This window comes from Oncorhynchus kisutch, linkage group LG3, assembly GCF_002021735.2.
Source record: "Oncorhynchus kisutch isolate 150728-3 linkage group LG3, Okis_V2, whole genome shotgun sequence".
NCBI lineage: Eukaryota > Metazoa > Chordata > Actinopteri > Salmoniformes > Salmonidae > Oncorhynchus > Oncorhynchus kisutch.
The window spans coordinates 76,464,663-76,478,674 of record NC_034176.2 but is presented as its reverse complement, the minus strand read 5'-3'; the positions used below and the strand labels follow the sequence as shown (position 1 = coordinate 76,478,674).

Below are 14,012 nucleotides of genomic sequence, written 5' to 3'. Positions count from 1 at the left end.
TGACCTGCTGCCATGTCCGTTTTGGCCCGTTCATGTTTAATCTACACACACACACACACACACACACACACACACACACACACACATTTAATGGAGTCACACTGCAAAAAATTACTTGGTATTTTTGTCTTGTTTTCAGTAAAAATATCAAAAAATGTATCATAGCTTTATACAGTGTGATGGAGTTACTTTACACAATTTCACTCATATCTGCGGTGCATTTCAATAAAAAATTTAACCGTTTCATAATTACAGTACAACTGCATTTTTGGAGATGTGAATTAAATATTTGAATTGTAATTGTGATGTTTCAGCGGAGCGGTGAGTGTGTAATTGTGCACTACTTACGCATTCAGGCGGTCTGCAATACTTTGCCACGCTTTTTCTCTTTGCTTTATCACTGTGGCGGTGTTGCCTTTCTTCTTAATTATATATTTTACCTCCTCGTATGCCTCCACGAGGATTTGTGCTTCCGACGGGGAAAAGTACGCGGCTCTAGTTGCCATGGTAAATCAGTTAATCTGTGATCTGTGGCGGGGTCTATTTGAGTGAGCCGTGAGCGCGCACCTATCCAGGATTGGTTTCACCTGGCTTAATGAATCCGTGTCTGCTCATCCTGGCTTGGTCTTTGTGCAACCAATTAAGCCTGGACGCACATGCTTTGGCTTCATTGAGCTCAGCTGAGTCATTTATCCCGGATGTCTTAATTCTACTTTTGTGCAACAGGCCCCTGGGATTTCAGCATAGATTGTTTTTCAACAGCCAGTGAGAAATAAACAAGATGTCGTCAACATATGCCGCGTTCATACACTAGACGGAACTAGGAAACTCGGAAATGTCCGACTTGCTAACTGGTATACACGTGCCGCGGTCAACGACTTAGCAAAATGGAAATGACCGAGTTTCCTAGTTCCGCCTAGTGTGTAAACGCAGCAATAACAACGGATCGGGGAATTTTAACGTAGTCTACTGTCAACCTCAACAAGAGGAAATTGGATGTTGGACATGAAGTTAGCTAGTTAACGTCAAATTGATTAATTTGTAAGTTGAGTGAAATGTCTTTTCTCAAATTTGAACCAGACTGTTTCGGTATATTTCATAATCACCAGCTAGCTAACCAGCTAGCACTAGCTAGTTAGCAACCTCTACCGAGTACGGAAACTGATAGACTCTGGGACAGGTAACGTTAGCTACCTAGAGAGTTTGGACTTTTTAACTAGACAGCCAGCAAGCTAAAGTGCTAATTTATAAGCAATATCAGGTCCTCTATATGAGTTTATTGTTTTATTTGAACTATACAACATTGGGTAGCTAACTAGCAGTCTAAACTTGTAGCTAACAGCTAGCTAGCTTCCATGCTAACATTAGTCTAGCACTCACTAGCTAGCTGGACCAAAATGGGCGTTGTTTTGATAGCGGTAGATAGTTAGCTAGCTAATAACAATATGAACTTAACTAGCACGTTTAGCTTCTCAGCTAGCCCTCTACAACTGTCTCTGGCCAGTGAAAAAACACTAGAAACTAGTACTAGACAGAGAGGGCTTGTTGCTCAGGCTTACTACCGTTACACTAACTAGCTTGTTCCATGCATTACCATTACCTACAGTAGCATTACTGATTTGTTTTCCTTCCCTGCAGGTTGTTGACAGAGCTACGGTGTGGTGGAAATCAGTGTCAAGCCTATTAGGCCTAACTTCACAAGTCTTGTGTGTGAGACACCTCCAACATTAACATTCCAATGCCTCTGCTATTCCTGGAGAGGTTTCCCTGGCCCAGTCTGCAGACCTACACAGCGCTGAGTGTGGCTCTGCTGGCTGGAAGCATCTTCAGCGCCTACACTACTGTGACAGAACAGGGGTTCGGGGTTCCAGATATGGACGAGCCTCTACCATCTGCACCCTTAGTAGGGGATAATAGAGGCGGCCTAGAACATGTGACTAGCGATGATGTTGTGGGTGCAGATACAGAATTGGCGACCACTGTTATGTGGTACCTGGTCACTGACAGTCTCTTTGTATGGGTAAGTCTTATTTAAGATAGGCTCAACTCAGCCAAGCAGCCAATATTGTTGTTACGTTACTTAGTTGTTACATGGTTGCTAAGTGGTCTGCTCTTCTCTACTCCTCAGGTGTTGGTGAATACAGCTTTCTGTTCCCTGATGTTAATTGCTAAGATGATCCAGTGCATGGTTTTTGGGCCCCTTCGAGTCAGTGAGAAGCAGGTGAGGCTTGGAGTTGTGGTGGTAACCTAATAACTGATATTTGGGATAATTTGATGTCACCTTATTGAAGGTTAGGCATCTAACTGTGTTTATGTAAACAATAGTACAAATGTCCTTCACAAGTAGTCTGCAAAACAAGATTTTATCATTGAAACCCACACTGGTGTTTTGAGTCTATTAGTGTACTCTGACCACTCCATCCATATTCTAATGTCTTGATCTCTCCTCTCTCCACCCCTCTCTCTTCCCATCTCCTCTCTACTCCACTCCCCTCCTCTCTCTCCTCAGCACCTTAAGGACAAGTTCTGGAACTTCATCTTCTATAAGTTCATCTTTATCTTCGGGGTGCTGAACGTTCAGATGGTGGAGGAGGTGGTCATGTGGTGTCTGTGGTTCTCTGCCCTGGTCTTCCTCCACCTCATGGTCCAGCTGTGCAAGGACCGCTTTGAATACGTATGTCTTATCAACCTCTAACAGTACATTTTAGTCATTTATCCAGAGTGACTTACATTGGTGCATTCATCTTAAGATAGCTTAACACTTTACTGTTGGTGTCTTTATGAATGCATTCATAAACCTTTATAACAGATATATAACAACATTTGTCATAAGTAGTTTTAAATATGAGTAACGGCATGATATAAAGGAAAAAAAGAAAAAAAAAAGATTGTTATATTGGGTAACAAGTGCTATTACACAGTATGCATGACAACTTATTAGAGTACTGAATAAAAAATAAAAAACCGAAATGACAAAATGTAGATGGGCCCACCCACTGTACTGTAGGGAGAGTGACCTTGTTGACTTGTTTACCCTGTAAACATATATACCTATGTTAGATGCCAGTGATATGACACTGTTGGCTATTCAGTCACAGTGAATGCCATAGACCGGGTCTCTTTCCGGTCCAGGCCAGACCTATTAATAAGCCTTGTTCTTGCTGTATCTATGTAGGCCAGGGTCTTAGGTTTAGCTAATGTTTCAGTCACTTCATAGACTCAAACTACAGAGTGGGGGACTACAAAAAAACTAAGATGAACATTTAGGTAGTGTGCTGTAGCTATAGGAAAACAGAACCCCACACCATATTGTGAAGAATGACATCTCTCTGTCTGCAATCAATGGGTGTTAGGTTTGACCCTTATCATATCCGCTGACATGGTACCTGTTGTAATGCTGTACTTTGTTGCTGCTGTCTGCAGTAAAAGTTAGATGAAAGGCTGAATAACAAGCCTGTATGTGTGTCGCTGTACCTGTGTCAATATTGTTGTGTGTCACTAGACATGTTATTTGAGCATGTGTTATTAGTACAGTATGGGGCTGCAGTGACACTGCCCAGATAAAGCTTACCTCTTGACCAAAAACATGCTCAACGGGAAAGTCTAGTACCCATGAAGTCTGCAACCACCCCTAAATTGTTATTCTGTGTGTCGGTCGCTCTTTGTATGAGTACAAGTTATATGTAGGTGTGCGTGTCTGTCTACATCTGTGTGTGTGTTTAGTAATTTCTCTTTCTGAATGAGTGTATACAGTAGGTTAATGTGTACCTGTTCCCCCTTGCAGCTGTCCTTCTCCCCCACTACTTCTATGAACAGCCATGTGCGTGTCCTTACCCTACTGGTGTCCCTGCTGCTGGGCTGCTGTGGTCTGGCTGTGGTCTGTGGTCTGCTGGGCGCTGCCCATGGCATGCACACCCTCTCCTTCATGGCTGCCGAGGTGAGGACCTAACCCTAAAGAGCTCACCAGCATGTAGTCCTAATAAACGGAAATTAGTTACCTCTGGTTCATTCAGAAATTCCTATGGGGAAAGAATAGGGTTTTGGAATAGACACCGAAAATAAGGTCTGAGGTTAACACAGACTTAGGATATGTTATACATTTTGTTCTTGGAGAGAATATCAGTCAGTTAACATGACCTTTATGAATTATGAAGCCTTTGTGCTTTTTCTGATTACATAAATGTTTCAAAATGCACAAAAAGTGACATTAGCTGATGAAGATTCTTATAGAACAAAACGTATCAGATCTCCTAAGCCTGTGTTTACCACAGACCTTATTTTCGGCGTTTATCTAAAAACCCTACGAAAACTATGTTAATTTCCCCATAGACTTTGTCCAACGAACCATGGCAGAGTTAGAGCCTACAAAAAGACCCCCTTGGTATTGCTCTCTATTGAGCGGAGAGTATTTCTATAGGCACACCCATTGGTGTAGACGAGAGCAGGGCTGGCTGAACCTCCTGGGCAGTTGGGACTACCATCCTGCAGGAGTTTGTTCCAGCTGTTGTTTTATTGTAAGTTACAGTAACAAGGAGGTTTACTCAGTCACAAATTAGTATTACGTCATTGTCATCAGTTACATTTGTTTCCCACAAAAAAAGGATGTATAAAATACTTATGTATAATTCCTATGTCTTTCAGTGCCTGCTGGTTACTGTGCGGACTGGACATGTCATCATGAGGTAAGACCCTTCCTTGCAGAATGCAGACCCTCTTGCACTGCAACACAGATGACGTAGCGGATCTAGAATGAACCAGTTCTAATATTAGCGTACTATTAAATGTGTTACCATGAGCACCCGTTGAAAGACTGCTTTGTGCTACAGAAGGTGATCATGATGTATTTATTGGAGCGGGTCATTAATTAGTTATGCTAAATCATACAAAAACCCTGTAAACAGGAGCCAAGTGTATGAGTTGTTGCTTTGTGTTGTCTGGACACCCATAGCATTAAGCGCATATCAGAGTCCAAAACGTGTATGCACAGTGTTCTAGAATGTTGGACTGTTGGCTTTTGTACTTTTTGAATTCTCAACGTGGCTCAATCAATTTCTCCAACTGTCAACACATTAAAATGAATAGAGGAGCGCGTGCGCAGAGCTGCGTTGGTTGGGAATTTTGGGGAGGTTCACGTTCTGCCTGGCCCTGTGAGAGTTACGCTAAGTGATGATCTACAACTACTGATTAGCACAAGCAAAAATAAGTTGATGCTGGTCTGGCCTTAATGACTATGTACTCTTATCTCCATCTGGCACAGTTGAGGACTGGTCACCCTATAGAGGCTGGTTCCTCTCGACAGTGGCAAGAAAGTATGTGTACCCTTTCGAATTACCTGGATTTCTGCATATATTCATCATCAAATTTGATCTGATCTTCATGTAAGTCACAACAATAGACAAACAGTGCGCTTCAACTAATAGCACACAAATGTTTGTATTTTTCTTGTCTATATTGAATACATCATTTAAACATTCACAGTGTAGGTTGGAAATAGTATGTGAATCACAAGGCTAATGACTTCTCCAAAAGCCGATTGGAGTCAGGAGTCAGCTAACCTGTAGTCCAATCAATGAGATGAGATTGGAGATGTTGGTTAGAACTGCCTTGCCCTATTAAAAACACTCACAAAATTTGAGTTTGCTATTTACAAGAAGCATTGCCTGATGTGAACTGTGCCTCAAACAAAAGAGATCTCAGAAGACCTAAGATGAAGAATTGTTGACTTGCATAAAGCTGGGAATGGTTACAAAAGTATCTCTAAAAGCCAGCTCTAAGACGTACAGAAATCTCTGGATAATGCTAACACCTCTGTTGACGAGTCTACGATATGTAAAACAATTAACAAGAATGGTGTTCATGGGAGGACACCACGGAAGAAACCACTGCTGTCCAAAAAAAAACATTGCTGCATATCTGAAGTTTGCAAAAGTGCACCTGGATGTTCCACAGCGCTACTGGCAGAATATTCTGTGGACAGATGAAACTACAGTTCAGTTGTTTGGAAGGAACACTATGTGTGGAGAAAAAAAAGGCACAGCCCACCAACATCAACCTCATCCAAACTGTAAAGTATGTTGGGGGGAGCATCATGGTTTGGGGCTGCTTTGCTGCCTCAGGGCCTGGACAGCTTGCTATCATCGACGGAAAAATGAATTCCCAAGTTTATCAAGACATTTTGGAGGAGAATGTTAGGCTATCTGTCTGCCAATTGAAATGCAACAGAAGTTGGGTGATGCAACAGGACAACGTCCCAAAACACAGAAGTAAATCAACAACGGAATGGCTTCAACAGACGAAAATGCGCCTTCTGGAGTGGCCCAGTCAGAGTCCTGTCCTCAACCAGATTGAGATGCTGTGGCATGACCTCGAGAGCAGTTCACACCAGACATCCCAACAATATTGCTGAACTGAAACAGTTTTGTAGAGAGGAATGGTCCAACATTCCTCCTGACCATTGTGCAGGTCTGATCCGCAACTACAGAAAACATTTGGTTGAGGTTATTGCTGCCAAAGGAGGGTCAAGCAGTTATTAAATCCAAGGGTTCACATACTTGTTCAACCCTGTACTGTGAATGTTTACATGGTGTGTTCAATAAAGACATGAAAACGTGTAATTGTTTGTGTGCTATTACTTTAAGCGGACTGTGTTTGTCTATTGTTGTGACCCATTTCCAAAGGGTTCACATACTTTTCCTTGCCACCAGTAGGTTTCTTCCTAGGTTCCTGCCTTTCTAGGGAGTCTTTCCTAGCCACTGTGCTTCTACACCTGCATTGCTTGCTCTTTGGGGTTTTAGGCTGGGTTTCTGTATAAGCACTTAGTGACAGCTACTTATGTAAAAAGGGCTTTATAAATACATTTGATTTGTGTTGTGTACAATTCAAAAGCATAAGTGCTAAAATGTTCAAATAAAAAAGCATTATTGTGACCAGGGCAGGGTTCTGACTAAGGCTGTTTCTCTGCAGGTACACCATTCACCTGTGGGATCTGAACCACCCAGGCACCTGGGAGAGTAAGGGTTCCTACGTCTACTACACTGACTTCATCATGGAGCTGTCTATGCTGTCCCTGGACCTTATGCACCACATTCACATGCTGGTGAGTGACAGAGCTGGGACCACTACGGGCTGGTATTAGTAAGGGAACTAACTGAATGGGTAAGAGCACTACTGAGAGGCACACAAGATGGCTGACTGAACTAGCCTGAATTTAAAACAAGGGCTTTATCTCAATTTGTCTTTCTTCGATTCTCAATTAGTCTTTCTTCGATTCCTTGCATTCTATCTCCTCGCCTCCTCAACTGAATTGGAGAAGAAGGTCCATAGTGTCTCCTCTCAGATGAGAGTAATCGAGGAAAGATGAATTGAGAGAGAACCACAGTATTCAGTTAGATGAGAGTTGAGTTTGATTGTAGACCTGTTTTAACATTTGACTCCCCTCAGCTCTTTAGTAATATATTAGAGCTGTGTTTAATATTTGACTCCCCTCAGCTCTTTAGTAATATATTAGAGCTGTGTTTAATATTTGACTCCCGTCTCCCCTCAGCTCTTTAGTAATATATTAGAGCTGTGTTTAATATTTGACTCCCCTCAGCTCTTTAGTAATATATTAGAGCTGTGTTTAATATTTGACTCCCGTCTCCCCTCAGCTCTTTAGTAATATATTAGAGCTGTGTTTAATATTTGACTCCCGTCTCCCCTCAGCTCTTTAGTAATATATTAGAGCTGTGTTTAACATTTGACTCCCCTCAGCTCTTTAGTAATATATTAGAGCTGTGTTTAATATTTGACTCCCCTCAGCTCTTTAGTAATATATTAGAGCTGTGTTTAACATTTGACTCCCCTCAGCTCTTTAGTAATATATTAGAGCTGTGTTTAATATTTGACTCCCCTCAGCTCTTTAGTAATATATTAGAGCTGTGTTTAACATTTGACTCCCCTCAGCTCTTTAGTAATATATTAGAGCTGTGTTTAACATTTGACTCCCCTCAGCTCTTTAGTAATATATTAGAGCTGTGTTTAATATTTGACTCCCCTCAGCTCTTTGGTAATATCTTAGAGCTGTGTTTAATATTTGACTCCCCTCAGCTCTTTGGTAATATCTTAGAGCTGTGTTTAATATTTGACTCCCGTCTCCCCTCAGCTCTTTAGTAATATCTTAGAGCTGTGTTTAACATTTGACTCCCGTCTCCCCTCAGCTCTTTGGTAATATCTTAGAGCTGTGTTTAATATTTGACTCCCGTCTCCCTTCAGCTCTTTGGTAATATCTTAGAGTTGTGTTTAATATTTGACTCCCGTCTCCCCTCAGCTCTTTGGTAATATCTGGCTGTCCATGGCCAGTCTGGTGATCTTCATGCAGCTGAGGTATCTGTTCCATGAGGTGCAGCGCCGCATCCGACGCCACAAGAACTACCTCCGTGTCATCAACAACATGGAGGCCAGGTCTGTCTACTGACCAGCCTACTGATGGCTCTCACTGTCTTGTATATAATACATCCCTACTGTTACTTATTAGGTGATGGGTGGTGTTCTTTCACTCTTAGCTGAGACTCAGTGCATGAGGCTGTAGCAGTGTGTGTTGTGTGAATCTAGTCTCTCTGCTTTCTTATGATGGGCTATCTAGCTATTATCTATTCATTAGACTAGTGCAGTTGTTGATCTAGATTTGTTATCCTCTGTACCGCTCAGGTTTGCAGTGGCCACAGCTGAGGAACTGGTAGCCAACAATGATGACTGTGCCATCTGCTGGGACACCATGCAGACAGCACGTAAACTGCCCTGCGGACACCTCTTCCACAAGTAAGAGACTGACCCAGCCACCTTGGCACCTCTAAAATCCCAGGAGTCATTATTTACTCACATTTGATTGAATGTGGCATTATGTTGGTGATGTTTTGATTGACACTAAGAGTGTTGTCTGTACCTGTGTTTGATGCGTATCTGTGTACATTAACGTTCCTGTTTGCTATTCCTCAGTTCCTGCCTGCGGTCGTGGCTGGAGCAGGACACGTCGTGTCCAACATGTAGGATGTCCCTGAACATCAGTGGTGATGGAGGTCCGGCCAGAGGCCAGCAGCAGGGGGCTGGCCTCCCACTGGACAACAACCTGGGCCCTGGGGGCCCCGCTGCAGACGCCAGACCACACCTCAACCAACACAATCACTTCTTCCACTTTGATGGTAAGGCCATACAGACTTGTTTTACAACACAGGTGATCTCACTGAATGGACTACTCTATTGAGTATGGTTGATGATGATGATGAGTTCTGGCATATAACATGTTGATAGTCACATAGACAGACATCACACTGTTAGAAATTTCTTATAGTGTACATTTCAGGTAGTGATTATTGTGGTGATGTCTCCTCCCAGGCTCCCGCATCGCCAGCTGGCTGCCTAGTTTCTCAGTAGAGGTGATGCACACAACTAACATCCTGGCTATCGCTCAGCAGGCCAACAACTCTCAGCTCAACACCATGGTGAGTCACAGCCTTACTCTAATCCCCTCCCGGGACACCAGGGGATTCTCCTTTCAGCATGTTTTTTAGTCCTGGACTAGCTTTAATCCTTCCAAGAGGTCTCGCAAGCATCATCTGAGCTTTGAAGATTGTTTTTACACCTGCTCTTCATCAACAGCTTTGTTTTCAATGTATTCATTGTAGCAATATGACTTGACTAGAATGGAGGTGGCTGCTGGGTAACATAGTGTTCTACTCCCCACAGGCCCATCAGATCCAGGAGATGTTTCCTCAGGTTCCCTACCACTTGGTGCTGCAGGACCTGCAGTTGACCCGCTCTGTGGAGGTCACCACCGACAACATCCTGGAGGGACTCATCGTGGTGCCCTTCCCTGCTCTGGTAGGTCCTCCAGTTCAGTTAATTGGTTATTTTGACCATGGTGGTTCACATATAGACCCCAGAAGGCCTACACTTTCCCCTTGTGTGTGATTGTACTGCCTCTTTCTGAGGGTTAGGTTGAAAAAGAGAGTGAATGATTTCAGGATCTAGTCAAATGTGTTTAAAGGTGTATACTGTGGTTTTAACTGGTGTTGATTAAAGATATCTTGCCTCTCCCCCTCCAGGTGGCTGAGCGTTCCCCCGTGCAGGTGAACCCAGGCCCAGAGGAGGGGGCAGGAGCCAGTGGGGGGGTGGATACTGCTTCCAGAGAGCTGAACAGCCTGGAGGTCAGAGGGAGCCGTTTCTCCAAGTCTGCAGAGGAGAGACAGAAGATGCTGCTACAGAGGAAGGATGAGCTGCTGCAACAGGCACGCAGGTACTGTACTGTCACCACCGGCAATACTAGACCAGTCTGTCAAACGAAACGGGTGTATTCAGTGAGGGGAAACCTTCCCAGCTTTGCACATAGAAATATAGCCTACCCTATTCAACTTCGCAGACAATCATATCTTATTACGCAATCAATTTCTGTCTGAATGTTTTGTAACTGTGACCAGGCATCCTGAACAGGCCTCAGCTGACAATCTTTTCAAAATAAGAGTCTTAGATGAGAGCAAACACCTGTTGCTGTCTTGGTGGTGGTTTCTTGTCTGTTAGGTCAGGGTTCAGTCACTGGCTCTTTTACTGAGTAACTACAGTAGCAGAATAGCTCTATTGTAACTAAATAACTGCGATCACTGTTATGTTTATAAGGACACACCATAGCAAAAGTTTAGCTAAATGAAAGTTTCTTATTGGACTGGTACAGACAGTTTCTCCCTGCCACTCTCTGTTTCTGAGCATTTCCTTCTGTTTCGTGTCTGCTGAACACAACCCACATTGACCTCAAATAAATAAAGGTAAATAAAATTCATTTCCCCACAGGAGATACTTGAGAAAGAGCCCAGAGGACGAGGAGGACCTGCCCACTCTGGAGGAAGACGCCCCTGTCTCAGACGTGACCATGCTGAGACGCAGGACCATGGCAGCAGCTGCAGAGAGACGCATGCAGAGCCAACCAGACCCTGCTCCCTGAGACTATACTGGACTCCCACATGGACAGTCTCGCCTCGAACCCACACCTAATGCCCTTGGAGTGTCCACCAAACTCCTCACGTCCCACCTAAGAGGCACCTCCAACGAAAGAGCTCTTTACATTATATGATCAATGGAATGACCTAAATAAAAACATTACATTACAAAGTGTTACAAGAAGCATGGGCTTTGGCTGCACATGGCACAGGGGCTCTGCTGTTTTAGGCTGCCCTAGTGAGAGATGAGAACTGGGCCTTGGGAATGGTACCAGCCTCCTCTGAACTTTCACCAGGCACCAGAGGCTTAATTGGACATGGATCACCAGCGTTTTAAAGGAGTGGTGGGTGTCTGTCTGAGTTTCTGAAGTGTACACCTGTCATCACATAGCTCTAGCCCCCCCACTAGATTTACCTGCCATTCTCTTTACTGGCCATGATGGGGAAGGAAAGAGCATGGTGTCACAGTCCGAGGATGCTGCTGAGGTTAGTTGGGGTTTGTTAAGGTGCTGTCGCTACATACAGCTCATAGTGTAATGGAGTGGGACATAGTTTGTATTAGTTTTATTCAACAACAAAAATATTTGTGTTGTATTGGGCTGAGTTTGATATATGAGATTGATTCATTTGTTGGGTTGATAACAAACTGATATTTTATAAAAATGGAGTGAACTGTGAAATTAAGAGTAGGTTTAATAGATTAAAACATTGTGAAGCTTTTTTTCTTTTAATTAAGAGAATGTCACTTTAGTATTACAGCCTCTTTGAAATATGAATGTACTTTATCCACGTAATTTTATCTTTATTTAACTAGGCAAGTCAGTTAAGAACGAATTCTTATTTTCAATGACGGCCTAGGAACAGTGGGCCTGTTCAGGGTCAGAACAACAGATTTTGTACCTTGTCAGCTCTGGGGTTTGAACTTGCAACCTTCCGGTTACTAGTCCAACACTAACCACTAGGCTACCCTGCCGCCCCATAATGCTGCAGAGAGAGTAGAAGAGTTTAAATTCTGGCCGTTGTGGAGACCTGGCTGTTAATGTGTTAAATGTCACATATCCACCCAAGAAAGAACACTAACTAAATAGGAAGACGGAATAGTTTTGTCTCCTGACAGACAGTAAAACTCTCACCAGTACAGAGTTATAGAAGAGTGGCTCCCTGACCTCTAGGTCAACCAGAGGTTTCTATCTGCAGTCTGTATACCTCTAAAACTTCCCAAAGCATACCTACACTGTATTAAACATCCATTGATAGAGGTACAGAAGACTGTATGGGCTCAGGAGTTGGGTTGAGGTTGGAATACTGATGAACCTATCTGATTCACTCACTCACACTCCATTCCTATACTCCATGTACTGGTAGGTTCATTCTTGCAGACGATATATAGGCCTATGTGTTGGATGTCTTTGATAACTCTAAAGGCTTTTTAAAGTTGAGTGGGTGTTGTGTGTGAATCATAATGGAATGCTTTAGTTTACTTTTACCCCAAAGAACATTGATCCCATGAACTTCCACATGATGCAGATGTCTTTCTTTGAGATGAGCATATTTTTGTGTGTTTGGTTGATGCAAAATATTTCTCTTTCAGCTTGTTTCATCTGGGATTGTAAGAAGTTTCTACTAACTGTGTTTCAGTGATGCACCTTTTGTCAAAAACAAAATATACTAGTCCGTTGTTCATTGTTTCAAGCTATTTATTGATCAACTCATATTTTCATATCCATGTCACATTTTTATATTCACAAGGGGTTATTTTTGTAACCATTGTATATTTGATCTAACCAAAAACATGAATTAATCTTTTGGACTGAGCTTTCCTCATATTTTGTGCCTAAATCAAGAATAGTTATATGGTTTGATTGTGTAAATAATGTAGTTTTTGTAAGAACTGCTCAAGTAACATGAACAAATTATCAATAATAAACAGAGCTTCTCTACAGCCTTTTAACAAAATAGTTTTTCTTTGCCTCCTGTGGATAGGCCAAGTACCCCTGGGGGTCCTAATACCCCAGGTTGGGAACCACTGCTATAGACATTGAGTAATCTCTTTCTAGACAGATGGGTTGCCTCCCACAATGTTACCACTGAGGGAGCTTGATTCAGCTGAACCGCAGTGCACCGGGCTATGCACTGAGGGAGGAGCACCCTTCTCAAATGGAACAGTAATATGCTCCGCTCGGTGATGTTGTCAACAAGGCAGCATGATCCATCGTTCAGAAACCTACATCCTCTTTAACCATTTTTTCCCCTAACTCTTTCATTGGGAATGCAGATAGCGTTTTTATCAAAAGCAATTTTTGCATGTGAAAACAGAGTCAAACAATTTATTCAACATGCTTAACCTATGGCCACTTTTGTTTTGAGCCGACTCTACTGTCGGCCAAAATGGAGCACCTGATTTACGCCCGGGAGGCAGCCAGTTCCAAAACGAATGCAATCTACGCTAACCCAGTTTAACCAGGGCATTGATCAAATACCCTCAGTGTTCCAGCATACACACCTAGGTCTGGGATTTCTGAGATTAGGCTATGAGTACAATACTTAAAGGGGCAATCCTTAGTTGAAACAATAACAAAGCGGTCGCCCCCCTCTGTTCCGGTAAAAAGCTCAAGGATGGGCCTAGATAAATGTAACCACTCTCAAATGCATAGACATAGCTGTGGATGCAATATATGAACATTATAGTTTTAAGCATGTTTTGAGGCTATACAGTGTTTGTTTACATTTACAATGTTTACAAACATTGGAGTAATGCAAGCTTATATTTTGGCTTCTGATGGGGTATGACAGTTGAATTAAGCTCATGAAGCATAAATGATATATTATTTAAAAAATCTATGGGTACATATTAATTTATATATCCAAAAATGTATGTGGCAACTGCAGACTGTCCCTTTAAAGGGCTGGCTTCCTGGACACAGCTGGACAAAAAAACATGACCAATGGGGATTTCCATTGAAATCATTTTTATTTCTAGGTTTAGGTTTAGGCTAATCTATCTCTGGGAAACTGGCCCATAGTGTTCTTAGTTAGATTGGACAGTAG

At 42.6% G+C, this 14,012-nt stretch overlaps 1 protein-coding gene across 2 annotated transcripts; it reads left to right on the top strand.

Moving 5' to 3' along the window:
• Window positions 1-701: 701 nt before the first annotated feature.
• Window positions 702-12,906, top strand: LOC109878792 (E3 ubiquitin-protein ligase AMFR). 2 transcript variants are annotated; one of them, XM_020470993.2, is made up of 14 exons: window positions 702-1,041; window positions 1,639-2,020; window positions 2,129-2,221; window positions 2,510-2,674; window positions 3,785-3,937; window positions 4,642-4,682; window positions 6,964-7,096; window positions 8,306-8,439; window positions 8,686-8,796; window positions 8,974-9,176; window positions 9,370-9,476; window positions 9,721-9,855; window positions 10,080-10,270; window positions 10,819-12,906. In XM_020470993.2, exons 2-14 carry the CDS (start codon window positions 1,739-1,741, stop codon window positions 10,967-10,969), a joined length of 1,899 nt encoding a protein of 632 aa, XP_020326582.2. In that variant the 5' UTR covers window positions 702-1,041; window positions 1,639-1,738; the 3' UTR covers window positions 10,970-12,906. The 2 variants fall into 2 exon arrangements, with proteins under 2 accessions (XP_020326582.2, XP_031670802.1); XM_031814942.1 differs by having other exon boundaries at window positions 909-1,180.
• Window positions 12,907-14,012: the final 1,106 nt, after the last annotated feature.

Coding starts and splice junctions, on each gene's coding strand:
- LOC109878792 (XM_020470993.2), top strand. CDS start 1,739: ATGCCTCTGCTATTCCTGGAGAGGTTTCCCTGGCCCAGTCTGCAGACC. Junction 2,021..2,128: donor CTGACAGTCTCTTTGTATGG/GTAAGTCTTATT, acceptor TCTACTCCTCAG/GTGTTGGTGAATACAGCTTT. Junction 2,222..2,509: donor TTCGAGTCAGTGAGAAGCAG/GTGAGGCTTGGA, acceptor CTCTCTCCTCAG/CACCTTAAGGACAAGTTCTG.